The sequence below is a fragment of the Mus musculus genome, chromosome 17, assembly GCF_000001635.26.
Source record: "Mus musculus strain C57BL/6J chromosome 17, GRCm38.p6 C57BL/6J".
Taxonomy (NCBI): Eukaryota; Metazoa; Chordata; class Mammalia; order Rodentia; family Muridae; genus Mus; species Mus musculus.
This window is the reverse complement of record NC_000083.6, coordinates 37,000,528-37,026,361: the sequence shown is the minus strand read 5'-3', so window position 1 is coordinate 37,026,361 and position 25,834 is coordinate 37,000,528. Positions and strand designations below refer to the sequence as shown.

General features: G+C 44.3%; 2 protein-coding genes across 9 annotated transcripts; one reads left to right on the top strand and one right to left on the bottom strand.

The window, feature by feature from the left end:
- The first annotated feature begins 2,963 nt into the window (after nt 1-2,963).
- Mog (myelin oligodendrocyte glycoprotein) lies at nt 2,964-15,622 on the top strand. Of its 2 annotated transcripts, NM_010814.2 has the most exons (8): nt 2,964-3,250; nt 5,644-5,991; nt 8,761-8,874; nt 11,274-11,294; nt 11,592-11,612; nt 13,910-14,026; nt 14,279-14,299; nt 14,845-15,622. In NM_010814.2, exons 1-8 carry the CDS (start codon nt 3,163-3,165, stop codon nt 14,856-14,858), a joined length of 744 nt encoding a protein of 247 aa, NP_034944.2. In that variant the 5' UTR covers nt 2,964-3,162; the 3' UTR covers nt 14,859-15,622. The 2 variants fall into 2 exon arrangements, with proteins under 2 accessions (NP_034944.2, XP_006523831.1); XM_006523768.3 differs by lacking the exon at nt 14,845-15,622 and having other exon boundaries at nt 2,969-3,250; nt 14,279-14,823.
- A 10-nt stretch (nt 15,623-15,632) lies between these two features.
- Nucleotides 15,633-25,199, bottom strand: Zfp57 (zinc finger protein 57). 7 transcript variants are annotated; one of them, NM_001168502.1, is made up of 6 exons: nt 25,022-25,199; nt 23,585-23,910; nt 23,047-23,076; nt 21,459-21,565; nt 20,168-20,303; nt 15,633-16,943 (listed from the first exon to the last, which is right to left on the bottom strand). In NM_001168502.1, exons 4-6 carry the CDS (start codon nt 21,474-21,476, stop codon nt 15,841-15,843), a joined length of 1,257 nt encoding a protein of 418 aa, NP_001161974.1. In that variant the 5' UTR covers nt 21,477-21,565; nt 23,047-23,076; nt 23,585-23,910; nt 25,022-25,199; the 3' UTR covers nt 15,633-15,840. The 7 variants fall into 7 exon arrangements, 6 of the variants coding, with proteins under 6 accessions (NP_001161974.1, NP_001161973.1, NP_001013767.1 ...); NM_001168501.1 differs by lacking the exon at nt 25,022-25,199 and having other exon boundaries at nt 20,168-20,312; nt 23,762-23,880; NM_001013745.2 differs by lacking the exon at nt 25,022-25,199 and having other exon boundaries at nt 20,168-20,312; nt 23,585-23,837.
- Nucleotides 25,200-25,834: the final 635 nt, after the last annotated feature.

The window sequence follows — 25,834 nt, the reverse complement described above, 5'->3', positions numbered from 1 at the left end:
CCCTATTTGAGTCCTGGCTGAAGAAAAGAGGGTCTTAAAGATCACTCAATTTGAAAAACAAACAGTCGGTTTGTTTGTTTGTTTGGGTTTTTTTTTTTTTTTTTTTTTTTTTTTTTTTGGTTTTTCGAGACAGGGTCTCTCTGTATAGTCCTGGCTGTCCTGGAACTCACTTTGTAGACCAGGCTAGCCTCGAACTCAGAAATCCGCCTGCCTCTGCCTCCCGAGTGCTGGGACTAAGGGCGTGTGTCACCACACCTGGCTCAAAGAGTTGGGTTTTATGGGGTATAGGATTTCAACCCTTTCTAGACCTAGCAGAGTTGTTTATTCATAACTCATTCCTTTGATAGTCTTTTGTTGTTGTTGTTTGTTTTGTTTTTTCAAGACAGGGTTTTTCTGTATGTCCCTGGCTGTCCTAGAACTCACTTTGTAGACCAGGCTGGCCTCAAACTCAGAAATCTGCCTGCCTCTGCCTCCCAAGTGCTGGGATTAAAGGCATGCACCACCACGCCTGGCTGTCTTTGTGTCTTTTATTTGGAGGTCAGCTTCAAGACCCTCCATTCTTGCTAACTGTGAATTGGAAAAAGGTGACACTCTGACCTGCCAGGTATGGTGGGGTATCTCGGTAATCTCAGCATTTGGGAAGCAAAGGCAGTAGGATCAGGAGACCAAGGTTTTTCTCAGCTATATATCGAGTTTCAGGACAGCCTGGACTATTTGACACTCTATAATCATAACAACATCAACAAAAAGTCACAGTTTGTTACCTAAAAGGAAGTGCAGAATGGGAGAGTCAATGCTTTCTACCATGTGCTTGTTTCTCAAACACTCATTTGATAGGAATTGCATCAGGCTGGTTCATGTCAGCATTATTATTTTCCCAGCAAACCTATGAGGCTTCTCGCTAAATGGGGATAGCCTGGACCTTTCATCTATCAGTCACTGAATCCCAGTAGACTCTTCAGATTCATTCAAACACACCAGTATGATTCAGGCAAAGTAAACTTCATAGGCATGTGGTCAGGGCAGTTGTTCAAGGTTTCATTGCTAGGTAGCTGTTAGCAGATTGAAGATATTAAAACTGGACCCCTCCTTCATGATCAACATCTTATATAATACCAAGGAGTGGGAACTTCAGGACTCTAATTATTGGTCAGAGGATTGCTTTCTGAGCCATTTCTGTCCCTGGGAGGAGATTGGACATTGTACACAACCCAGGAGATCACTAATGGATCTCTCTCTTACCCTGCTCCTGGAAGCCCTAAACACTTTAAGATTGTTTTATTTTATTAATTAAGCACAGCACATACCATGTTGTTAAATAGTTATTAGCTTAAATTAACTAGATACATTTTTCTGTTTCAGCCTGTCAGATTATTTTTTAATGGAAGCGACCTAAATATTGTGGAATGCCTAATTAGATAAATACGAAAAGTTTGAACGAGATACTGTATGTTTGTGTAAAATAGCAAGGATGTTATTTGAGTCCTGATAAGGAAAGATCAACAAGATAAATTTTTAAAAAAACAGAAATGCAAATTAAAATGACTTTGAGATTCTATTTCACCCCAGTCAGACTGGCTAATATACAGACCAAAATAACATTAAATGCTATCTCAGATATAAGAAAGAGGCACTCACACAGAATTAATATTAATAACAACAAACAACCCAACCCAATTCCATGTTTAAAAAAATAAAACAGGCCACACCTGGCATAATGGCCTAGGCCTATAAGCCTAGTACTTGGAAGACTAACACAGGAGGATCCTGGCTTACAAGCCAGGTAGGATCCTGTTTCAAAACAAAAAGGTCCTATTTTCATTATAGATATCACTTTCAGCTGTGAACAACGCCAAGGCAGGACCTGCATCTGCATGCTGCTTCTGTTCCTGAAGCTGTCCCCATGTTGACTGACAATTGCTGCTTCTCTTTCTCATTAGTACTGCTTCTCTGGGCACAAATGACGGTCAGCTCCTACTGTCTACCTTGTGACTTTCTCAATATAATCTTTGATAGCCGGGCATAGTGGCTCACACCTGAAATCCCAGCACTATAAAGGCAGAGACAGGAGGCTCCCTGAAAAGTTGAGGCCAGCCTGGGCTACATAGTGAGTTCCAGGTCACAGAGTAAGACCTACTCTCCAAACCAAATGAACCAAATGAATACAAACCCACCAACTTTCACCAACGAAAACTCATATCCATCCTTTGTCAGCAAAATAGAAGAGGCTGGGCATGGAGGTGCAGGTTTTTAGTCCCAGCACTCACAGAGGCAGGTGAATCTCTGTGAGTTCAAGTCCACCCTGGTCTACATGTCAAGTTCCAGGGCAGCCAACCGTAGGAAAACCTTGTCTCAGAGTTGGGGTAGGGGAGGAGGAAGAGAAGACTAGGTTAGGGTATGACGATTATAGGTGGTCTCATCACCTAGTAGTCGGGATATAAAGCCTGGAGGATCCATAGTTAAAGGTGGTCCTGTGCTATATTAGTTTGTGACCAGGATGGTATATACAAGACCACACACAAACAAAATAGACACAGCAAGTCAAGGCTGAATGCTTTCTATTTTTTAATCACTCTCCCCTAGATAGTTTTTGGTGACAATAAGAGTTAAACAAAGTCGAGCGTGGTGGCTCACACCTTTAACCCCAGCACTCAGGAGGCAGAGGCAGGCAGATTTCTGAGTTCAAGGCCAGCCTGGTCTACAAAGTGAGTTCCAGGACAGCCAGGGCTATACAGAGAAACCTTGTCTCGAAACAAACAAACAAAAAAGAGTTAAACAAGCCTTATAGACTTTACAAACAAGTCCCTCTGATTATCACTGACTAACCACTACATGCCCTTCCCAAGACTGGATCCATGGAGGGGAAAAGAGAAATGCCCAGTACCAGGCAGCCACTGCTCCAGTGCTGTGAGGGGTTGGGTCGGAAAGCAAACCCTGGTCATCAATGGATCTGTAGTCCTTTTGTACAAATATCTGGCAAGGGTGACGTGGGGCCATTCCTCAGGGCACAGCTGTGGTAATGCTTACATGGAGGTTGGGCTTGGGCAGTAGTGCCCTCCCAGATTCTCCCTTCGGGCTTCTTGGAGGAAGGGACATGCAGCCGGAGGACCTCAGCTTGGCCTGACCCTGCTGTTAGGGACTCTGTCCCCGGTAACCATAAAGATGGCCTGTTTGTGGAGCTTCTCTTGGCCCAGCTGCTTCCTCTCCCTTCTCCTCCTCCTTCTCCTCCAGTTGTCATGCAGCTATGCAGGTAAGCATGCTCATTCCACCCCTGCAGAGACCTAGGAGCAGAAAGGGAGTGTCCTTGGCTAACCTCTTTTAATCATCCTCAAATGGCTATACAAACTTCCTGTTTATGCTTGGGTCTGTTGGCATAGTCTCTCTCCTTAAAGGCCTTCCTGACTTCTTGGGGGGGGGGGGCGGGTAAACCCAAACCTTTCCCTATTCATATGGTACTGGGAATTAAACTCAGGGCCTGGTGCAAGCTAAGTTCACAATTCACAACTAAGCTCTATCTGTAGCCCTAGTTTCGTTTCCTTTTTTCATCGTTCAAAAGAGGACACTAACTTCTTGGAGTTACCGTCAGAGTTAAGTGAGAGTATTTTTGTACTTTGCACATTAAGGCAATGCCTGTTTGTAGCAGATCTCAATAAATGTTTGTTGAGGGTCAGTGAGGTGGCTCAGTGGGCAAATGTGCTTGTCTCTAAGCCTGAATGCTAAAATGAAACAACACAAATAAAATAATATATTTAAAAACAAAAACAAAAACAAGTTGAGTTATAGCATCGAGTTATGTTTGAGAACTTGCTCTGCAGAATAAGGCAGAGATACAGGAGCCTGTTGTCCAACTAAAAGAAGAAATAAAGAAACCGCCCTAGTCCAGGCATCCTCTGTGGGCATCCTGGTATAAGGAAGAGCCCAGTTTGCTAGTAGCTGATTCTCACTGGGGAGATGTCCAGAGAAGTTTCCAGAGCTAGCATAAGGCTGAAGATACAAATGAAAAGAAGAGAATTAATACATAGGGGTTAGAGAGATGGCTTTGTGGTAAAGAGTATTACTTCTCTTATGGGAAACTGGAGTTTGATTACCGGCACCCACATCCATGGGGTGACTCCCAACAACCTAGAGCGCTGGGAAGCACTTAGAAGTAGTGGGCCACATGACAAGGAGGCAAGCATCTGAGCTGAGGAGTCAGAGATGAACATAGCTGGTAGAAAAGTGGAAGCCATTGTCAGATGATTTCATGGTGGAGCATTCTGTCCTAGACATTCAGAACATATCTTTTTTTTTTTTTTTTTTTTTTGGTTTTTCGAGACAGGATTTTTCTTTATAGCCCTGGCTGTCCTGGGACTCACTTTGTAGACCAGGCTGGCCTTGAACTCAGAAATCTGCCTGCCTCTGCCTCCCAAGTGCTGGGATTAAAGGCGTGCTCCACCACGCCCGGCTCAGAACATATCTTTTCCTAGAGACTGCTTACTTCATATTAGCTTAAAGTAAAAAAAAAAAAAAAAAGCCCTACTGAGGGTTCATGAATTCCATGTGATATTCCCAAACCTGGCCTGGTGGTGAACCCTTACTTATAATTGTAGCATTTGTGGGATGGAAGCAGAAGGACCAGAAATTCAAGTCAGTCTCAGCTACATGGAAGATTAAGGCCTGCTTGAACTATAAGCATGTCTTAAAAAAAAAAAAAATCAAATAATGAGGAGAGGTATTGAAGAGATGATTCAGCAGTTAAGTATGCTCGCTGCTCTTGCAGAAGATCCAAGGTAGGGGTCTCAGTACCATCATTTATGGGGTAGCTCACAGCTACCTGTAACCCCAACTCCAAGGGATCTCACAGCCTCTTATGGGTTCCAAGAGTAGCTGCACAAAGGTGACATAGAGTCACCCACTCTGATACAGAGGCAAAACCTTTACCAAAAAAATTGAGTGTCCTAAGCTAAGCACAGTGGCACATGCTCATAATTCCAGCACTTAAAAAGGCGAGACAGGAGGATTGCTATGAGTGCAAGACCAATCTGCACTACAGAGCAAGATCCTTTCTCAAAATTAATAAATAGGGGCTCAAGAGATGACTCCGTGGTAAAGAGTATATACTTCACTTACAAAGGACTGGAGATGGGGGGGGGGGGGGAGGTGACAAATGCCTCTGGCCTCTGAAGTCACCTGCACTCATGTGTGTACTGATACACACACACACACACACACACACACACACACACACTTTAAAATAAAACAAACCACTGAGTGTGGTGGTATACAGCTTTGATCCTAGCACTTGGGAGGCAAAGGCAGGCAGATCTCTGTGAGTTCTAGCCCAGCCAGGGCTACACAGTGAGATCCTGTCTCAAAAATAAAATAAAAATGAAAAATGTTTCCTTCCTCACCCTTTTTGGGGGGGGGAGGGGGGAAAGGGTTTCTCTGAATAGCCCTGGCTGTCCTGGAACTCATTTTGTAGACCAGGCTGGCCTCGAACTCAGAAGTCCGCCTGCCTCTGCCTCCCAAGTGCTGGGATTAAAGTTGTGCGCCACCACCGCCCGGCCCTCTCACCCTTTTTGAAGCAGCCTTCTTATGATGGATGAATTTGTCACATCTGATACTTGTTGTTGTTATTTTTTCCCACTCTTGTGTCTTGGACAGGACAATTCAGAGTGATAGGACCAGGGTATCCCATCCGGGCTTTAGTTGGGGATGAAGCAGAGCTGCCGTGCCGCATCTCTCCTGGGAAAAATGCCACGGGCATGGAGGTGGGTTGGTACCGTTCTCCCTTCTCAAGAGTGGTTCACCTCTACCGAAATGGCAAGGACCAAGATGCAGAGCAAGCACCTGAATACCGGGGACGCACAGAGCTTCTGAAAGAGACTATCAGTGAGGGAAAGGTTACCCTTAGGATTCAGAACGTGAGATTCTCAGATGAAGGAGGCTACACCTGCTTCTTCAGAGACCACTCTTACCAAGAAGAGGCAGCAATGGAGTTGAAAGTGGAAGGTGAGTCCTCCAAGGTCAAATGACCTGTAGGATAGTTGACCTCCCTTCATCCTTCGGCTGAGATAAGGTTTTTCTACCCAAACTTGTCACTTCTGAGATCAAATCCAAAGGAACAGACACGTCAGTAAACAGGGATGCCTATGTTATGGCTGTTGGTTATTTTGTTATTTGAATTGGGAAAGAAACTGGAATCAAAGTCCCTTTTCATGGCTAAGAAGGTGACATTAGATAAAAAGATGATATCTAAGCTAGACAAATGCTCTTGCACTTCGGTTTTTATTTTATTTTGTTTTTGTTTTTGTTTTTTTTTTAATTTTTTTATTTTTTTTTTTTTGGTTTTTCGAGACAGGGTTTCTCTGTGTAGCCCTGGCTGTCCTGGAACTCACTCTGTAGACCAGGCTGGCCTCAAACTCAGAAATCCTCCTGCCTCTGCCTCCCAAGTGCTGGGATTAAAGGCGTGCGCCACCACACCCGGCCAGGTAGCTCTTCTTTTTGACTATCTGGCTTTTTAAGTGATGGCTTTTTAACATGTAGACCTGGCTGGCCTGGAACTCATTATATAGACCAGGTTAGCCTCAGACTCACAATGGTCTTCCTGTCTCTGCCTCCTAAAGAGCTGGGAGCTGGGATTAAATGCATGTGTTGCCACAACTAGCTTTTTGTTTTGTTTTGTTTTGGTTTGGTTTTGGTTTTTCGTTTTTTCGAGACAGGGTTTCTCTGTATAGCCCTGGCTGTCCTGGAACTCACTTTGTAGACCAGGCTGGCCTCGAACTCAGAAATCTGCCTGCCTCTGCCTCCCAAGTGCTGGGATTAAAGGTGTGCGCCACCACCGCCTGGCACAACTAACTTTTTATATATATATAACTTGGGCAATCCTCCATCCTTAGCCTCTGAAGTGCTGGCACTAAAAGCATGAGTCACTATGCTCAGCTTAAAATGATTGCTTTAGAGACATACCAGATAGCTTCCCATGAGAGCTTGTCGAGTTACATAAGCTAGCTATAGAGTATCGGGAACAAAAACATATCCCTGTGTCTGAGTGTGGATATATGTGTGTGTGTGTGTGTGTGTGTGTGTGTGTGTGTGTGTGTGTGTGTATTCAATATATATGCATATATGTGTGTGGATTATATGTATGACAGGAATATAATGTGTGTGTGTGTGTATGTAATATATGGCAGGGATAATTCATTTGGTAGAGTTCTTACCTAGAATGGAAGTAAACACGGGTTCAGTCCCCAGCACTGCATAAACTGATCTTAGAACCTGAAGCCCGTAATCATAGCACTTAGAAGTTAAAGCCAAGAGGGTGAGAAGTCAGTCAGACACTAACCTAGAATATAAAAGACCGTCTAAAACGAAACAAAATAAAACCAAGAGGTTGCAGAGATGGCTCAGTGCTTAAGAGCTTTTGTTGCTCTTGCAGGCGTCCAGAGTTTGGTTCCAGTACCCACATAACTCCAGTTCTGGGGGATCCGATGCCTTCTCTGGCTTCCAAAGGCCAATACCCCCCACACAAATATACACCTAAGTAAAAATTAAGCACATACACAGTAGTGGAGGAGACCTGTAGTTTCGATGACACTGCTCTTTGTCTTTATAACTTTATTTTCAGTATGCTTTGTGTGGTGGCTGGTTTTGGAGTTATTCATTATTTGTCCTGCCTCTGAGTCGTTAAACCATGGATAGGAAAATAGACAGAAGGAGCGTATAGAAAGTTAATTGCGATGCAATTGAAGAACAATAGTGTTGTGAGTGCTGGGCCTCTGATCTTTTCCCTTCCTCCTCAGCACCTGCAGTGTGAACATCAGACAATCCATCATTTCTGTATCTGAGGTGGTGGTGACTGTTGTCAGGCTGAGACCAGAAGATGCATTGTATGCCCAGTAACAAAGCTCTATTTCTAGAGACAGCTTGCAGGGACATGAAAATAGCTGTGTGCCACAGAATGTTCCTCAGACAGCTGGGTTTTTTTTTTTTTTTTCCTGGAGAATTTTTACTCACACAAAAAGTGGAAGGTCAGAACTTTAGCATACAGATTTTTTTTTTCTCTCTTCTTGATTAGCAAATTCCCAACTCATCTGCCAACTCCGGTACACTCATTGAGACCCAACAAATTACAAATAAGAAAGGTGGTGGGAGTGGGGCAGAACACACAATGAAAACTGTGCCTCAGGGGAGAGTGCTTTCCTTTGAGTTGGTGTCCACATTCCAAATTCCTCTAATTAGCTTGAGAGAGAGAGACAGACAGACAGACAGACAGACACAGGCACAGGCACAGGCACAGGCACAGACATAGACACAGACACAAAGATTGGTTGGAGTTCCTTTGAAAACACTGAATAAAATTTGGGGAGTTGTAGCTCAGGCCTGAATTCCCAGCATTTGGAAGGTAGAAACTAGAGGACAAAGAGTTCAGGACAGACTTGCCCTGTTTAAAACAAAACAAAACAAACAAACTAACTAACAAACAAAAAACAATGGCCACATCATCTCTTTTAAAAACAAGTTTACTTTACCAACATTTTCACTTTATGTCACCCTCCTTCTTTATTGAGACATGTCTTGCAGGCTGTCCAGTGAGTTGCAGCAATCCTCCTGCTTTAGACTCCAGAATGCTGGGAGTCATGTATGTAGACCATGCCTGGGTGTGTCAGTATTTTTAAAATCTTGATGTTGGTTCCCTTATTCAACCCAACCTACTGCAGCACAAGCTCTTTACAGGGTGTTAGGAAGCAGTCTGGGTGACGTGTTCCTTCTGCCTTTCAGATCCCTTCTATTGGGTCAACCCCGGTGTGCTGACTCTCATCGCACTTGTGCCTACGATCCTCCTGCAGGTCTCTGTAGGCCTTGTATTCCTCTTCCTGCAGCACAGACTGAGAGGTATGGGCAGCGGGTGGGTCTGTCAGGATCGTTTCCTGGTTCTTAGGGACAGTTAATCCTTAAGTCTTCTCAGTTCAGAACTACATAACAGGTTCTACTGAACAATTTACCTTGCATCTACCTGTGGAGTAATAGTGCCAGCCTCATTGCCGAGGAAGAAATTGAGTCTAGGGGTGGATTGGTGACTTGCTCAGATGACATGTTACAGGCAGTAGAGCTCTGCCCTCCATAGTCCTTAGCAGCTTCATGAAACTGGGTGAGTAGTCTCTTCAAAGTCAGTCAGGTCTAAAATACTAGGCATATATATATGACTGGAGAGATAGTTCCATGGTTAAGAGCAATTGCTCCTTTTTTAGAGGACCCAGAACCCATATTAGACAGCTTACAACCATCTGTAACCATGATATAACAACCATCTAGCTCCACGGGATCCAACATCTCTAGCTTCCTCAGGCACCTACAGTCATGTGCATATACCTATATGCAGACACACACACACACACACACACATATATTTTTTGTCTGTGCTTTTCTATATGTGCACACATATTTATAGGTACTGCAAGAGACCAGAAGAGTGTCTGAGACCCTGGAGCTATAGGTGGCTGTAAATTGCTCTCTGTGGGTACTAAAAACTATACCCTGGGTCCTATGCAAGAGCTGCAAACACACTTAACCGTGAGCCATGTCTCCAGCCCCACTACTTCATGTTTTAATAAAGATTCTGAAATGAAAGTCTTTGCCACATGGAATGTATTAAACAACTGGTTCCCCTGTCTTTTCCATTCAACTATGAACATAATAAATTCAGCTGTAGAGGAAGTTGTTTTGTGCCCAGAGCCTGCAGTCAGAGTCTCCTTGTGCTGTGTCCTTCCCAAACCAAGGCAAGAGTTCTTGCATTTCCACTTCCTTCTGCTGATAAGAGAATATAGCAGCAAGGAGGGTTTGAGTCATGGAAAGGACAAAAGAGCAACAATGGCCCTGCCCTATACACAACAGGCAGGTTCTCCACACTGTGCTACATCCCCAGCCCCACAGTGAGGGTTAGTTTTTGTTTGTTTTTTGTTTTTGTTTTTGTTTTTTGTTTTTTGTTTTTTGTTTTTTGTTTTTTGTTTTTTGTTTTTTCACCCAGAATTTCTGGTTACCTACTCCATGGCAAAGAAAAGGCTCTCCAACATCATGGCTACTAGAGCAGGAACACGGAGCTAGGCAGCCTAGGATCCAACTCTACTGTAGACACCAACTATGAGAAAAATTCTTAGGTTCTCCAAGTCTCCAAGTAGGGATAGAATTTCCCTCTTAAACTGTGGGAATCTTACAGGGAGAAGTGTGTAGCATACATGCAATCATAAAGTAGCTGCTCACTAAATGTGTAGTTTCTCCTCCAGATGGGATATGGGTTTATATTTACAAAATGACAATCTTCTTGACCATGTGAACTGAGCAAGAAATAATGGAAGAAGTGATAAAGCTTTATGATATAGTGCTGGAAAGACAGCTCAGAGGCCAAAAGCCTGTACTGCTCCTACAGAGGACTCAAGTTCTAGCCCTAGCACCTATCAGGCAACTCATAACCACCCATAACATTAGGAGATCTGACAACCTTTTCTGGACTCCAGGGGCACACATACTCATGTGTACGCACAGACACACGCACACACTCACTGCGACACAGATAGAATTAAAAATAAAAGAAGAAGAACAAGCCAACCATGTGGTATGTTAGGAACATTGCAGGTTCCTGAGACTTTTGCTTTTTTTTTTTTTAAGCTTTATTTATTTACGATATGTAAGTACACTGTAGCTGTCTTCAGACACACCAGAAGAGGGTATCCAGTCTTGTTATAGATGGTTGTGAGCCACCATGTGGTTGCTGGGATTTGAACTCAGGACCTTCGGAAGAGCAGTCAGTGCTCTTACCTGCTGAGCCATCTCACCAGCCCCAGACTTTTGCATTCTTAAATGCAAAAAGGTTTGGAGGTTCCAGTTGTGAACTGCAGCAATTTGTTATACCTGTAACCAAAGAACAGTGGGCCCTGTTCTTCTGGAAGGTCATTTTCTCCAGCCAAGCAAACAGTTTTGGGAGGGACACATACGGAGTTGTAAGAAAAGAAGCCAGCTAGATCGACATAATCAGCCTTGTCCTTGCTGTGATGACAGACAACGCAACCAATCACTATCAGTTCCAGGCTCTCATGCTCTTTATTTCATTATTTAATCAGACAATATTCACAGAAAGAGACTGGACTCTTGGTTTCAAATCTAGAGCTCTTCCTATTCTAAGATGCTCCCGGGCCATCAAAGAATTCTCCACACAAAGGTCCAAGGTGCTGGGTGGTATGGAAGGGTCCTCATACTGTTAGATCAGGAACTAAAATACCTGCTTTTTTCTATTTTAGGAAAACTTCGTGCAGAAGTAGGTGAGTTCCAGACACCCTCCCTCCCCAATTCCTCTTCTGGTCTTTATAACTTAACCAAAATATCCCTCTCTTCAGACCATTTCTGCCTTTCCCCCAATGCTCCATGCTCCCTTCAATTGGGAACTTTATATTTAAGACTATAGACAGCTAAAAATTAGATTTTTTTTTCACCCGAGCTCTTATAGCACGGTTTACTTTGCATCAGGGCTAGAACCAACCTTGAGGGATTTAGATAGATCCAAGGAAGGGACTCCCTTTCAGTTCCTTACTAAGTCTATTCTTATTTGTCCTTTTCAGAGAATCTCCATCGGACTTTTGGTAAGTTCAGGCATATCCCAACCCTCCCAAGTCACCGTGGGACTTCACTAGTGGCCTGGGGGACTAGAACCAGTGGCTTTTTGTAAGGCCCCTCCACCTTTTTTCTTCACATTCAAGATCTATAGGAATGTAGCAATCATTAATGTACCATATTCCAGTGTCAGGCCCTACACTGAATTTTACCAATTGTAAACTTTATATGTATACATGCATATATGTACTTATGTGTATATATATGTATATATATTCATCTTCTGAATTATAAAAAGTGGTTAAAGAGATCCTTTGCACATAAAATTGCTTGCTGGTGGGAAAAATCGTTAAGAGCACCTGCTGCTCCCCTAGAGGACCTAAAGTTCCATTTCCTGACCCCACAGCAAACAGCTATATGCACAAGGAATACATATGTAAGAAAAAAAATTTTAAGTTATGGTCTCACTGTGTAGCCCTGGCTAACCTGGAATTCACTATGAACAACAGGTTGGCTTTGAACTTACAGAGCTCCACACACTCTCCTTCCCCAGTGTTGGGATTAAAGACATGTGCCACCATATCCAGAAAATTACATTTAAAAAAAGTCATCTGCTATACTTATATGGCAGAGTTAGTTTTCAGGAATGTAGTCCAAGCACATGATTCAACAGGGAAGTCTTCTTTGAGGAGAAAATGAAACCTCACTAGTAACTTTTTGAGTCAGGGTTTCATATGGCTATGCTGGCCTTCAAACTCACTATGTCATGAAGGTTGGCCTTGGACTTCTTCTCCTTCTACCTTCAACTCCCAAGATTCTGGTAAATGTATACTCAACCATGCATGCCCCAACTAGAATATTAAGTCCTCAAGAATCATCTTCGCATTTTCTTCACTTCAGATTGCAGAGTTCCTAAGGACAACACCAGCAACAGAAGAATACCCAAACGTTTGTTGAATAGATTCCACACAACTAAAAAAATAACATTAAGCAGAGCATAGCAGAATCCTGCTCTAATCAATCTTCCTAAACATAAACAGCCTTTCCTTCTGAAGCCAGATGCAACCCTGTTCAGCTCTCCTGGTACTTGGCTACACCCTAGCACTTGACATTGGGCCAATATATGGACATCACACATGTAGTCTTTGAATGTATTTTATTGTGTGTGTGGAGGGTGTGAGTGGGTGAGTGTGGGCAAGTGCTCACACAGAGGTCAGAGGACAATATAAAGGAGTTGGTTCTCTCCTATCATGTGGGTCTGGGGTCAAACTCAGGTCTTCAGGTTTAGCAGCAAGTGCCTTTATCAGCTAAACCATCTCACCGTTCCCATTTCCATTTTGTTTTGAAATGTCTGTCTCATGTATTTCAGGAAGGACTCAAACTCACTATGTAGCCAAAGATTACCTTGAATTTTGATCATCCCCCTGCCTACACCTCCTATATTCTGGGATTATAAGTGTGAGCCACCAAGCCTAGTGCATGCTGTGCTGGGGGTGGAACTCAGAGCTCTACAAACTGAGCTACCTTCCCAACCCCCAGGATTTTACTTATAAGGTTTGAATGTCTAGCCGGGCAGTGGTGGCACACACCTTTAATCCCAGCACTTGGAAGGCAGAGGCAGGCGGATTTCTGAGTTCGAGGCCAGCCTGGTCTACATAGTGAGTTCCAGGACAGCCAGGGCTATACAGAGAAACCCTGCCTCCAAAAAAAAAAAAAAAAAAAAAAGATTTGAATGTCTAAGTTCTTAACCATGTTTGTATCTTAAAATCATACAGTCAGTCCTAATACCAGTTTTTGACTTTTTGTTTTTGCTGGTTTCTTTCTTTTTGAGACTGCATCCCTAGTCTGTTAGTATAAGAAAACCGTGCCCTGTTTTTTCCTTTTCTCTTTGTCCCTTTGTCTCCACCCCCACCTCCAAATAAACCTCTGCCACACAGAAAAAGAAAACCTTAGGGAAAGCAGGGTTTGATGACTTGTAACCACAACACCTGTAAGGCTGAGACAGGATTTCTCAAATTCAAGGCCAGCCAGGGATACAGGGCAAGAACCTCTCTTCAAACAAATAAAAATGCTAGAGATTGGGGTGAGGGAGGGTCAATGCATGGCTGAACATAAACAATGCATGAAAAGTCACACAACCTGTTTTCTATGATAAATCAGTTAAAAAGCTAAATTCAATCAGAAGTTAATGAAAATAAAGGGACAGTGCACCCCAGCCATGTTCACGGACTCTACAGCCTGTCCCCAGAGTCCTTTGTCATTTCGGGGCTTCAGGTTAAGAATGGGCGTGGCACAGAGGGAGACACTCTGCTCTGCTTTACCTCAGATCCTCACTTCCTGAGGGTGCCCTGCTGGAAGATAACACTGTTTGTTATTGTGCCTGTTCTTGGACCCCTGGTTGCCTTGATCATCTGCTACAACTGGCTGCACCGAAGACTGGCAGGTTCGGTGTCTGGGCAGCAAAACAGGACTGCTATGCATCAGGGAACTCAGGCAGACCAGTATGGGAAAAGAGTGGAACCAAGGTTCTAGATTCCAGGGATGGGAATCTTTACTCTCACCATCAGAATCCATAGGAAAACGGAGAACCACTTAATGAGATGTATAGGCCTCTTAATGGGGAGGGAGGGTTGTCTGGGGAGGTGAGGGGGGACTCCCACTGACCACCCATTGACTCATTTCTTTTTGTTTACAGGACAGTTTCTTGAAGAGCTAAGTAAGTTCTCCCTAACACCCCTCTCCAATCTTGAGACATCTCATTATGCAGCCTTAGAACTTACTATGTAAACCAAACTGGTCTAGAAACTATGGCAACCCTCTTCTTGCCTCCAAGTGTTACCGTCTTAAGCACATACCATTGTACCCAACCATTTCCCTCCTTCTAAATCGAACAAAAACCCAGCAAAGGGAACATGGTTACTGAGGGACCATTATCCCAGGGAAGGCTGGAATGACTCCTCTTGTGAGGGGAAAAGGGGAGGGAATTAACGAGACACATTTTCAGTGCCAGAGAGGCTGCTGAGCCACTCTTACCTGTTGACTTAATAGCCTTTAGTGCCCCTGAGCCAGAATTCCACTTCTGCAGCCCCCTTTAACATTCTCCATAATAGTTATCCCGAACCTCACCTCCCTCCAAGACCAACCAGGCGGTTGGGGGAGAGATCACATGACCCCTAGGAACTTTCTATCTCCTAGGTTCAAGGACTTCATAAAAAGAACCTACTGGCAGAGGTTTTTAAAGTCACTTGTCTGTCTTTCCAGGAAACCCCTTTTGAGTGATGGTTGTGTCTTCCTGGAGCGGAAGGAGAGCCCAGCAGGTCCTTGGGGATTTCCCATTGGCCTCTTTGCTGTGGACAGATTCCAATCTACATCTACAGACACATTCTGGATACCGAGTAGAACTTGATTTCCCTCCCTCAACTGTCTTTCCTCAGCTCCTTCCTCTAATTTTTGACTTCCACATCTTTTTTACCATGTTAGTCTGACTATAGAAAACACCCTGTGGTGAAGGCCAGGCAGTCTATCAGGAGACACCTATGCACCAGAGTAATACAGGAGTGATTCTGCCAACCAGGATACGCAGCACTTCATCATTGTGAACTATAGAACATCAACTCTGCAAATGGTGGATATTTCTTCCAAGACCACAGCCTTGACTGGGAAGAATATCAATGTGGGGGGGGGGGGGTCAGGAACAGAAGAGCCCACAATATCGGGGAAAGCTAAGTGAGCCAGGGTATGAATATGAGCACCTGAACCAAAACCTGGAGCTAAAATTCAAAAGAATACCGACCAGAGAAATACCATCTTGCTTTGGCAGCCTGGTGGGAGGACCTTGAGAAGCAAGGGCTGAGAACTGGGTCTGCTCCCCTATGTTCCACACCTTCGTGCCCTTCATACCCCTGCCTCTCATTTTCTCCTACCTTATTTCTCTGAGAACCAATGTGGTTTTTTTCCCCCAAAAATTACTACTTGGTGGTCTACCAGACACAAACAAGCTAGGTGCTAATTAATAATACAAGTTTCTCTGTGCATACTTCTTTTTCTTTCCTTGTCTCTTTCCTTCATCATCCACTTCTCTCCTGTTCAAGCCTCCTGATGGCAGAGGTCAAGTCTTCAGGAAAAAAACAAATACAAAGACCTCAGTTTGACCTCCCCTCCCCTTCTTTTAGTTTTAAAAATTGTATTTATTTTGTGGGGTGGGGGTAAGGGGTGGGGGTGGGGGGTGTCGTGCATGGGTAGGTGTGAAGTCAGAAATCAGTCCGAATCTTCTTCTGTCACAGGACTCTCAGGGCTGGTGGCACCCTCCATTTCCCACGGAGCCACCCTACCTTTCCCAGACAGGCCTTCTGTTTCAGGATTCTCAGTGCAGGCACGTTTCCGTCTTCTCCTCCTGGATTCCATCCTCTTTCCCGAGGAGTCCCTTACTTTAAAAATATTTCCCAGCACCACGGGTTCATGAAGATAGCCGAGCAAATGACCCAGGATTTCCCAGCATTTACTGAATCTGATTGGTCTTTGGCAGCACAAGTGATCCAGCAGGCTCTCCTTTCCCCTAAAGGAGCTGTCACAGACGGGGCAAGTGTAGATCTTTTGCATTCTGAGTGTGTTGGATGAGTGGGCCGACTCTTTGCAGCAGAAGTGCTGGTTGGGTTGACGTCTGAAGTGGATCTTGAGGTGGGTTAAGAGACAGGTTCTCATGGTAAACGTTATGTGACAATAGGGACAAGAGATCTTTTCTCTTGAACGGACCACTGTAATAGAGTTGGATCTGACATTCAGGGTCGAGGCTCCGCTGTTCCGTGCCTTAGCCCTGGCCACTGGTCCCTGGATCACTTTCACATACTTGAGGGCGGGCGCTTGGGATCTAGGTGTTGTAGGTGGAACCCTACTCTTCAGCCTCTGGTTGCTAGCCTGGTTGCCAGCCTGGTTGCTAGCTGCTGGCTTGTTTTGGTGTACCTTCAGGTGACGGTTGACCTCAGACTGATCCCGGAAACACTTTCCACACTCAGGGCATGAACGGGGCCTATAACCTAAATGAGCACGTCGGTGACGGCTCAGTCCAGAAGCATCACGGTAAGTCTTGCCACAGAAATTACAAAAGAAAGGCCTCTCTCCACGATGCTGAGCCTTGTAGCCCTTGCCTTTGCGGCTTTGTGGATTTGTGACTGCCAGCCTCCGGGACCTCACAGGAAACTGGTGATTAAAGAGGAAGGTGTTCTTTTTGAAACATTTGCCACAGGTCAGACAGAAAAAGAATGGTCCACCTTTGAATACCCCTGTGCAACTGGAGGACTTCTCCTGCTCCTCGTTCTTATCTTGCAGATCTGAGCTAGGTTCTTGAGGTTTCTTCTTGCTTCCTATAGTAGAGGAGGGAAAATACACAGTTCATTATGAGAATGCCTGCACAAGGTTTGTGCTCAGTACAAGCCACTTTCCCTTTTCCCAACCTTTAAAATGCAGCCATTCACCCTTGGGCTTCATAGGCTAGAAATAGGAAAATGTAATAATTGCTGCTGCTGCTGCTACTACTACTACTACTACTACTACTACTACTGACTAGTAAAAGTTTCATAGGCATCTTCTATAATTGCAAATATCTAAATACCCAACTTACATCTTTGAAATCCATCTTCCCACTCTCACTACGACTCAGTCTCCCAGATAACCCCACAGATAATGAAGCAGTAGTCCTCCCCTCAGCCCTGATTACACACGTGTCTGCCAAGTACAAAATATTAATGGAGAATTCCCTACTGTAAGACCACATTCACATCACTTTTTAATATAGATTATAATTATTCTATATTACTAGTATTTTGATTTACTACTGTGTCTACTACAGCAAACAGAACTTAGGACCTGGGGATATAGTTCAGCAGCACAGCACTTGCCTAGTACACACAAAACCTAGGGCTCAATCCCCAGCTCTGTAAAAACAAAAACCAAGCAATTAGGCCTCAGTACTATGTGTGGCTATAGCTTCAGTAACCACCTGAACAAAATACTTTCAGATACAGAGAACTCATCCCCCAGTGTTGGGGAAGCAAACCATGTGCACAAGGGACACAAAGCGCTCTACCAGTGAGCTAGCTACACTTCCCACCCAAGGGAAGACGACTGTATCATGAAGATTGATGCTATCATTACTAATAACTGAATTGGAGCACAAAGCAACACACCAGGACCGTCTGAGCTGGGAAGTGTGGCCAACCTCAATTAACATTCCTCTCAGTTCCTTAAGTCCTCCTATCTCTGGAACAAGCTTATCGTTCTCCAGAGCAAGGCTGTGGAGAGCTTGTTTCTCCCAGGAAGAACTTCTTAATCAAAGGATGCAATCTCTCCATTCCTGGAAACTAGGATGACTTGTTTTGAAAATCTTGGCTATTCATTACGAAGCCAGTGGACTTAAAACTTTGATCTCGGGGTTTCCTCTAGTCCCAAGTCTAACGCAGATGGAAAGATACTGAGCCTGAAGCACTAGGTCAGCTCACCATGCTGGGACTGTCCTGGGTCTTTTTAACCCTCCTCTCTCCTCTGCAGTTTTAAAATGACATTTTTTACTATATTGTATGCATGTGTGCAAGTGTTACACATGCTACGGCGTGCTTATGGGGGTCGGCAGACAACTTGTAGGGCTGGTTTTCTCTTTACACCAAGTATATTCAAATTCTAATTATCAGCCTTGGTGGCAGGCACTCCTAACCACTGAACCATTTTGCTGGCCCTTGGTTTTGTGAGATGATAGGCCCCCAAATGCACGATGAAACCAGGGTGTTGGGATTACAGATGTGAGCTACCATACCCAGCTTCCTTTACAATTCTCACCTGTTGTCTTTGGAGGTTAGAGACCTGATCTCTGCCCTTTTTCTTTTTGTAAGCTGTTCCAATCTTGTATTTTGGCTCTAAATGGAGTCATATTTTGGGTGGGGAGAGGGGCATGGTTTTGTTGTTTTTGGTAACAAGGTCTCCATATACAATGTAAGCTGGCTCTGAAATATCTCCATCCTTCTGAGTGAGATGCACTACCAAGTCTGTCTGCTGTATGGAAATGAAGCAAAGTGGTCCCATGCTAAGCCCCTTTATGTCTTATAAACAAACAAGCTACCTCCTATAGGCTTGCTTTAAGAACATTAATCTAGGGCTAGCAAGATGGCTCAGCAGTTCATGCACCTGTTGCTCTTGCAGAGGACCTGCATACTGCCCCGAGTAACTGCATGGTAGTTTACAACCATCCATAACTCCAGTTCCAGGGGATCCCATCCATCCTCTCTTCAAACCTGTATGGACACCAGGCACACACAAAGTGCGCATACAAACACGCAAGCAGATCACTCTTATACATAAAACAAACCTTTTAAATGGGGTGGGGGGTGCTTTTAAAGAACATTTATCTAAGACACTTGGTTGCAGCTTCTAGTATAACACCTCACACACAAGAGTGACTAAATATCAGTTGGATATACAGGCAAGTGGTTTTTTGAGGTAGTTTCGCAATGTAGTCCAAGCTGGCCTCAATCTCTATAACCAAGGTCGGGGTTTAGTTTGCAATCTCCCCGAGTCAGATCCAGGAATGTTGGGAGGGTTAGAAGTCTTGGGATTACAGGCTTTGGTCAACAAACCAGGCCTGACAGGAAAATTTACATATTTTCACAATATAACAATTACAATGATAAAGGTGTTGCCTTGGGGTTGGGAAAGTAGCTCAGTAGATAACCTGCTCACCATACAATCATGAGCTCTTGAGTTTGAGCCTCAGAATGCACACTAAGGTCAGGTGTAATGGCATTTGGATGTAAACCCAACCATGAAACAGAAAAGGCAGATCCTTAGGGCTCACTGGTCAGTCAGCCTAGCTGAATCAATGAGTTCCAATGAGTGAGACCCAACCCAAAAACAAAACAAAAAGTATAGAGTGGCTCTATCCTGAGGAATGAAGCCCAAATTTAACCCTGGCCTCCATGTGAACACCTAAGTGTACCTACATATACATGAACACACACACATTATCTTTGTATTCCTGGGGTGCTTCTTTTGTTTTCAGGTTTATTTATTTTTTTGAATTTTTTGTGACTCAAGTGTTTTGCTTACTTGTGTGTGTGTATATATATATATATATATGTGTATGTATGTATGTATGTATGTGTATATATATCTATACATACATACACATATACATATGTATATATGTATGCCCAGTGCCCATAGAAGTCAGAAGGTGTGGGACCCCTGGAATTAGAGTTATGAATGTTTGTGAGCCACCATGTGGGGCTAGACACTGAACTAAGGTCCTCTACAAGAACAAGTACTCTCTCAACCCTTAAGCCTCCTCTCTGAACCCATGCAGGTAGTCCAGGCTAGCCTTAAAGTTGCTATGTAGCTGAGAATCACCCTAACCTGGTCTTCCTACCTCTTATTTTCAAGCCTAGCTTGTCATCTAAGTTTTTATTGCTTTTACCTTTTTTACCCCGGAACTTTGTGACTCAGATCTTTCAGGCTGATTTTGGTCTATCTGAGCAGAAACACCAACAGTATTTTCTAAGGCTATAGGACAGGGAGAATGCTGAAGGAGTCAGTCTCTTACCGACAAATGTCAGGTTCTTGAAGGTTTCTGACATCACTTTCTGGTAAAGGGTCTTCTGTGTAGAAGTAAGATATTCCCATTCTTCCTGGGTGAAAGACACTGCCACGTCCTCATAACTGACTGGTGTCCTGGATGGCTGGGAAGACTTAGAATGTAAATACAGAGACTTGAAGTGTCTGTTCAGGGACTTTTTGCCCCTAAGTCTCTGAACTATCACATCTGCCTTGGCAACGCATTCAGGACTTTCTACAGTCCTGACCATAGATATAGAACCAAATGTATAATCAAAATCTCTGCTGAGTGTGTAAGCAAAACACATATTACAGATTCCCTTAACTTATCCTGAAAAATGTGGTTTTGCTTTTATAAATGCGGTACCCCTGAGTTTCCGTGCCAAGAGCTTTCCTGAGGCACTAGCCTGCTCCTGGTCACCAGCTTAAATAAAGGAGGGGAGGAGAGGGGAGAGGGGAGAGGGGAGAGGGGAGAGAGGAGGGGAGGGGAGGGGAGGGGAGAGGAGCCTATGAAGGATTCCAAGGTGGTATGGGAGTTAGAGATCTTGCAATTCCTTTTTTCTGTTGTTTGGCCTGGGACAATCTGGGGTTCTACCAGATCCACAGGTGGGTAAAAGACCTCAACATGAACCAAGGTTCAAGAGAATCTAGGGCCTGCCACTTCCTTTACCGGACCATCTCCTTTCTGCTGTTGGATTTCACTAGTAATCTCTCCATGTTAAGTCCTCTATTTTGCTCTACCTGTGTTCTGAGAAATCTCTCACTGAACCTGAAGCTCTTCAACTCAACAAGAATATCTGGCTAGAAAGCCTCTGGGATTATTCTGCTGACCTTGTCTGTCTGTCTGTCTTCCTTCCGTTTGTTTTAATGTGGAGACTGAAGATCCCACATTGGGTCTTCAACTTTGTGCAACAAGTACTTTACAACATGCCGAGCCATCTCCCCAGTCTTTCCACCCATAATCTTTCTTTGGGGCTTCTATAGAGCAGCTAACATACTACCTACCCCATGGAGCAGCATGTCTTTAGTGGTGTCTCTTTCTACTTTTAGAGCCTTCTGGTCTGGATCCCAAGGCTAATGGGACTCTATATTTCCCAGGCACTGGGCAGTTGGAGGGTTCCTACATGAGCCCCAGAATTTGATACTGCTTCTTATAACAAAAGTATCTACTCTAAAAAAGGTTGTCTTCCTTGATGGTTCAACTGTCCAAATTCTCCTTTCATGATTGACAGCTTTAGTTCCCTCAAAGCCCAGGCCATAGAATTCAGGGCTCTGATTACCTGTTTCCTAGCTGCCATTGTTTGGTAATGCCAGGCTGGTCCTAGGCGTTTGACTTCTATTCCAGACTGCTTCTAGCCACAATTTGTTGGTGCCCACTTCTAGAAATCTAAGGTTTAAGAAAAATAGATAATATCAGCAAAGGGAGAGAGTAAGGAATAAGTGCCTCCGTAGCACCCAGTTACTAGCTTCCTGCACTGTGGTAGAGCCTTCTCCGCAGTACCAAGAGAGGTAAATTGGCTCCATTTTCACAAACCTCAAGAATAAGCGTTAAGTCATCCATTCTAGGATGTGTGATCCACGGGAAAGTAAAGTTTAATTCTAGATTCAGTACCACTGAAAAGTACATACCTGAATGCGTCACATACCACTCTGAGTTTTGTCTCTTCATCCTCTGACTTGATTTCACTGGAAAGATGAGAGCTTATATCTCTTCCAGGACCAGAAATTAAAATATAGATTCTGTGATTTGAATGTGTGTGTGGTATCCTGGGGCTCAAACCTAGAAGCTTATGCCTGCTAACCAAGTGCCACTGAGCCTTATGCATACCCCTAGCTCCATGACTTCAATGTTTAATATATAGATACGATATTTCCAATGGACCTAGCCTTTGATGACCTCTTAAGCTGAAAATGTCACTAGGTCAGAAATGCAAGTAATATGCCTACCGAACAGAACCTTATAGCTTAGTAACAAAGTACACTGACAGTGTGTAGTTTCCTTTCCTGATCTACTAGCTGTCTGGAAAGTGTAGCCTGTGACTACTACCCAGCATAAAGGACTATCAGAGTATCTATCTATCCCTATGCACCACATAGTACTAGTCTAGGGACGAGTTAAATCAAACCCCAAAATAAGCTGTCTGACTATGTAAGGCCATCCCATCATTTTGGATCATTTTAAGTCTTGGCAGCGTGAGTCCAGTATCACATGTACAGCACAGTGATAACAACCCAATATCATTTAAATTCTTTGTTCACTCTGAAATTTTTTTAATTTCTATTTCTCCTCTCTAGATGCAGGGAAGCATAAAGGCACAGAGACTCGTGGCCCTTTCTTTTCCTCTCAATTCTTTTGCTACGTGAAAGTGCCAGCAAGGAACAAGGCATTCAAGGAATCGCTAGCTCTGATCCCCAAAAAAGTTGCCAGGAAAGCTGCATTCTGAGGTTGATTTTCTTCCTTCCTTCTGTCTGTCTCACCTCTCATTATTCTTCCGTTGGAAAAAAAAAAAAAAAAAAAAACATTCCAAACAGTGTCTTCCAGGACCTGTCCATACAGTTCTATGCTAGTGTCTTCCAGGACCTGTCTTTAACCATTCTCAGCAAAGACCCCTTTATCAACAAGTCTTAACAATAGCATAAAGATGCGTGGTGACCTAGACGATTACCTAAACACTAGGAAGGCTGAGACAGGATCTCCGGGAGTTCTAGGACAGCCTGGGCTACAGAAAGCATAAAACATCATCAACAACAGCAGCAGGAGCTGCTGCACATTCACACAAAGCAGGGAGTGGTCTTTAATATAGATACAGGCTGATTAAGGAGACTGACAGGTGTTGGGTACCTCCATCCACCTCCTCACTCATTTACCTCTGATTGTTCTTTCCTGGTGCAGGAGCCCTGAGAAGGCAAGAGACTAAATAAGACTTGGCTGTTGATTGGCCGGAGGTCAGGTCCCGTCCCTCCCGACTCCCACCCCCCTGGCATGGGAGATGGGCCAGGCCTGGCCTCACCCTTCCACTGGGTAAATTTCTGGAGGGACTGTGCAGACGTCTCTCAACCCTGAGTGCACTCCTCCAACTAAAGCCCATTCATTGTTTCACAAATCTGAGGAGTCAGCCCCAATAGCACAAAGGAAGCTAAGACAGGAAGATCAGGCAAACTTGCCACAATACACCCCGTCTGTCCGGCTCTCTAAAATCTGTGGCCCCGCCGCTCTCACGCACAATCTGACAAGAAATGCCCGCCGGCTTTGCCCGGTCAGCCCCGGTCCCAGACTCTAATCCCCCGAGGTTTCAGCCACGTGAGCCTTTCCACCGCGGAGCCAGGCGGCTTCTCCCACCCAGGTGTCGGGCCCTCGTGGCTCCACCGAGGGAGCGGCTCCACCCGGGTCCCCGCACGCTCTCACCGCGCTCGACAGCCCTACTTGAGGCTCGGCAGTCCTGCCGTTCCCAGCGCTCGGCTTCTGAGCCGTAGCCTCGGACCACAGCCACACAAAGGGCTGGGCGCGCGTTCCAGCCTCGACCAGAACGCAGCGGCGTGAAACCCAGGAAGGGGCCCTTGCCAGAAGTCAGGAATCCGCTACTTTGTCCCTCTGCTTCCGTTCTGCTCCGTCCGCAGGTAACACATCTCAAGTGGCTGTCTGCCAAGGTCAGAAATTTAGATCTGAAGAAGCCCAATGCCTGAATGCCACGCCTTCTCGTCCCGCCTACTGTTGGTCTTCACTGGTCTCAGCTGCGCTAGGAAATTCCATTTCCTAAGATAAGTATTTACTCCTGGGGTGGGGAATGGGAGTGGGGGATGGGGGTAGGGGGTGGTGGGAGGGACGGGTGACTCAATTTCCGTAATTCCTTGTACTAGGCAGCTGAAAGTGAGTTCCACGCCTGCCTGGGCTACACAGTAAAACACACACACACACACACACACACACACACACACACACACACACACACACACACACACACACACACACACAAATAAAATAAGGTAAGACTAAAGAAAAACTGGAACACTTCGCAGACAAGTAAAGTGGGCCGTGGAGCAACATCTTAGCTAAAGTAAAATCCAAGAAAGCACAGGAGACTTAGACTATAGTTACAGGATAGCTCAGTAGTTAGAGAGGATTCCAGGACACCTAGCACAGAGAGACCTGTAACCAGGGAACCCCACACTCTTCGTTTGGTACCATCCCATATGTGGCATTCACTCATACAGACTCAGGACAATAAAAATAATGATTAAAAAAAAAAAGATACAGACACTTCACAGGTATCACATCACGGTCAAGTCGTATTAGTGTTTCACATACCAAATTCACTTCAGTCTCTCTCTGTAATCCTTTCTTTTGTTTGTTTGGATTTGTTTTTAATAAGTTCCATTGGAATTATAACACTTAACCCAGGTCTCAGGCAGCCAAAGCACAAACATAGTTGGGGAGGGTGATAGGAAAGTATAGAAGGTACTAGGTTGCTGGGTGGTGGTGGCGCTCGCCTTTAATCCCAGCACTTGGGAGGCAGAGGCAGGCAGATTTCTGAGTTCAAGGCCAGCCTGGTCTACAAAGTGAGTTCCAGGACAGCCAGGGCTATACAGAGAAACCCTGTCTCGAAAAACCAAAAAAAAAAAAAAAAGAAGAAGAAGAAGGATTGAAGCAATCCATATGTAACAGGCCTGTAGTGAGGTAAAAGAACAAACAAACAAACAAAAACCACGCTTTCCGTCAATAATGAACTGTTTCTCACCCTGACTTCAAATTACCTTATTTACAAAACTGAGCAACCATAATTAGCTGATTTAGGTTCTTCAACTTTAAATAAATAAATAATTTATTTATTTATTATTTACTTACTTTCTTAGAGACAGCTCTTCCTAGGAACTCACTATGGAGCCATGCTGACCTTGAATTCAAGACCCCCTCGACTCAGTGATTGAGTGTATACTGGCTTCTGGTCCTTAATTCTTGAGGTGGAAACACCATGTTGGCCAGCAGGTAGCCCCAGCACACAGTCAAACACTATAGGACAAATGAAACCCTTACAAAGGTTGGTTCAACATTTTATGCTGGCCACTAGGCTGTTTCCAGCTGATGTTTGATGTGCTAAGAACCTCTTGAGAAAGCCCAGGCACATTCTAGCCCACTGCACTCCACCTTTATCTAGCTCAGCATCCTTCTTCCCGTGCTTCGCTGATGTCTAAGAAATGCTTCTGTCTATAAATCTTTAGTTAACTACACTCGTCCGCATAGCACTGGGTTTGTCGCCTCGCCTCTTCAGTTTCAGCACCTCTACGCTAGGTGAAAACTTGATTTAAAGAATGTAGAAAAAATTATCAACTACTAAAGAGAACATCTCTCATGTGTGGTAGTACATGCCTGTCATCCTAGCACTTGAAAGATGGATGAAGGGGGGATCAAAGTTCTCAGCCACATAGTGAGTGAGTTCAAGGCTAGCCTGGGCTACTTGAGACTCTATCTTAACTAGGAAACCATTAGATGTGTGTCATTGATTCCCTGCCAGAGTTTGGGTTCACATTATATAGAGAGAGATCTGAATAGGGAGCCAGACATAGTCATACACAATTCTAATCCCAGCACTTAAAGGGCTAAGACAAGAAAATAGCAAACTTTAAGTAAGGATCATCCTGGGCTACGTAATCAGTCTCA

Excerpts from the sequence above, each read along its gene's own strand:
- Zfp57 (NM_001168501.1), bottom strand. Across the intron at positions 16,944-20,167 it reads CAAGAACCTGACATTTGTCG|GAAGCAAGAAGAAACCTCAA; the intron begins GTAAGAGACTGA and ends CCTCTACTATAG.
- Mog (XM_006523768.3), top strand. The coding sequence starts at position 3,163 with ATGGCCTGTTTGTGGAGCTTCTCTTGGCCCAGCTGCTTCCTCTCCCTT. Across the intron at positions 3,251-5,643 it reads GTTGTCATGCAGCTATGCAG|GACAATTCAGAGTGATAGGA; the intron begins GTAAGCATGCTC and ends TGTCTTGGACAG. Across the intron at positions 8,875-11,273 it reads CCTGCAGCACAGACTGAGAG|GAAAACTTCGTGCAGAAGTA; the intron begins GTATGGGCAGCG and ends TTTCTATTTTAG.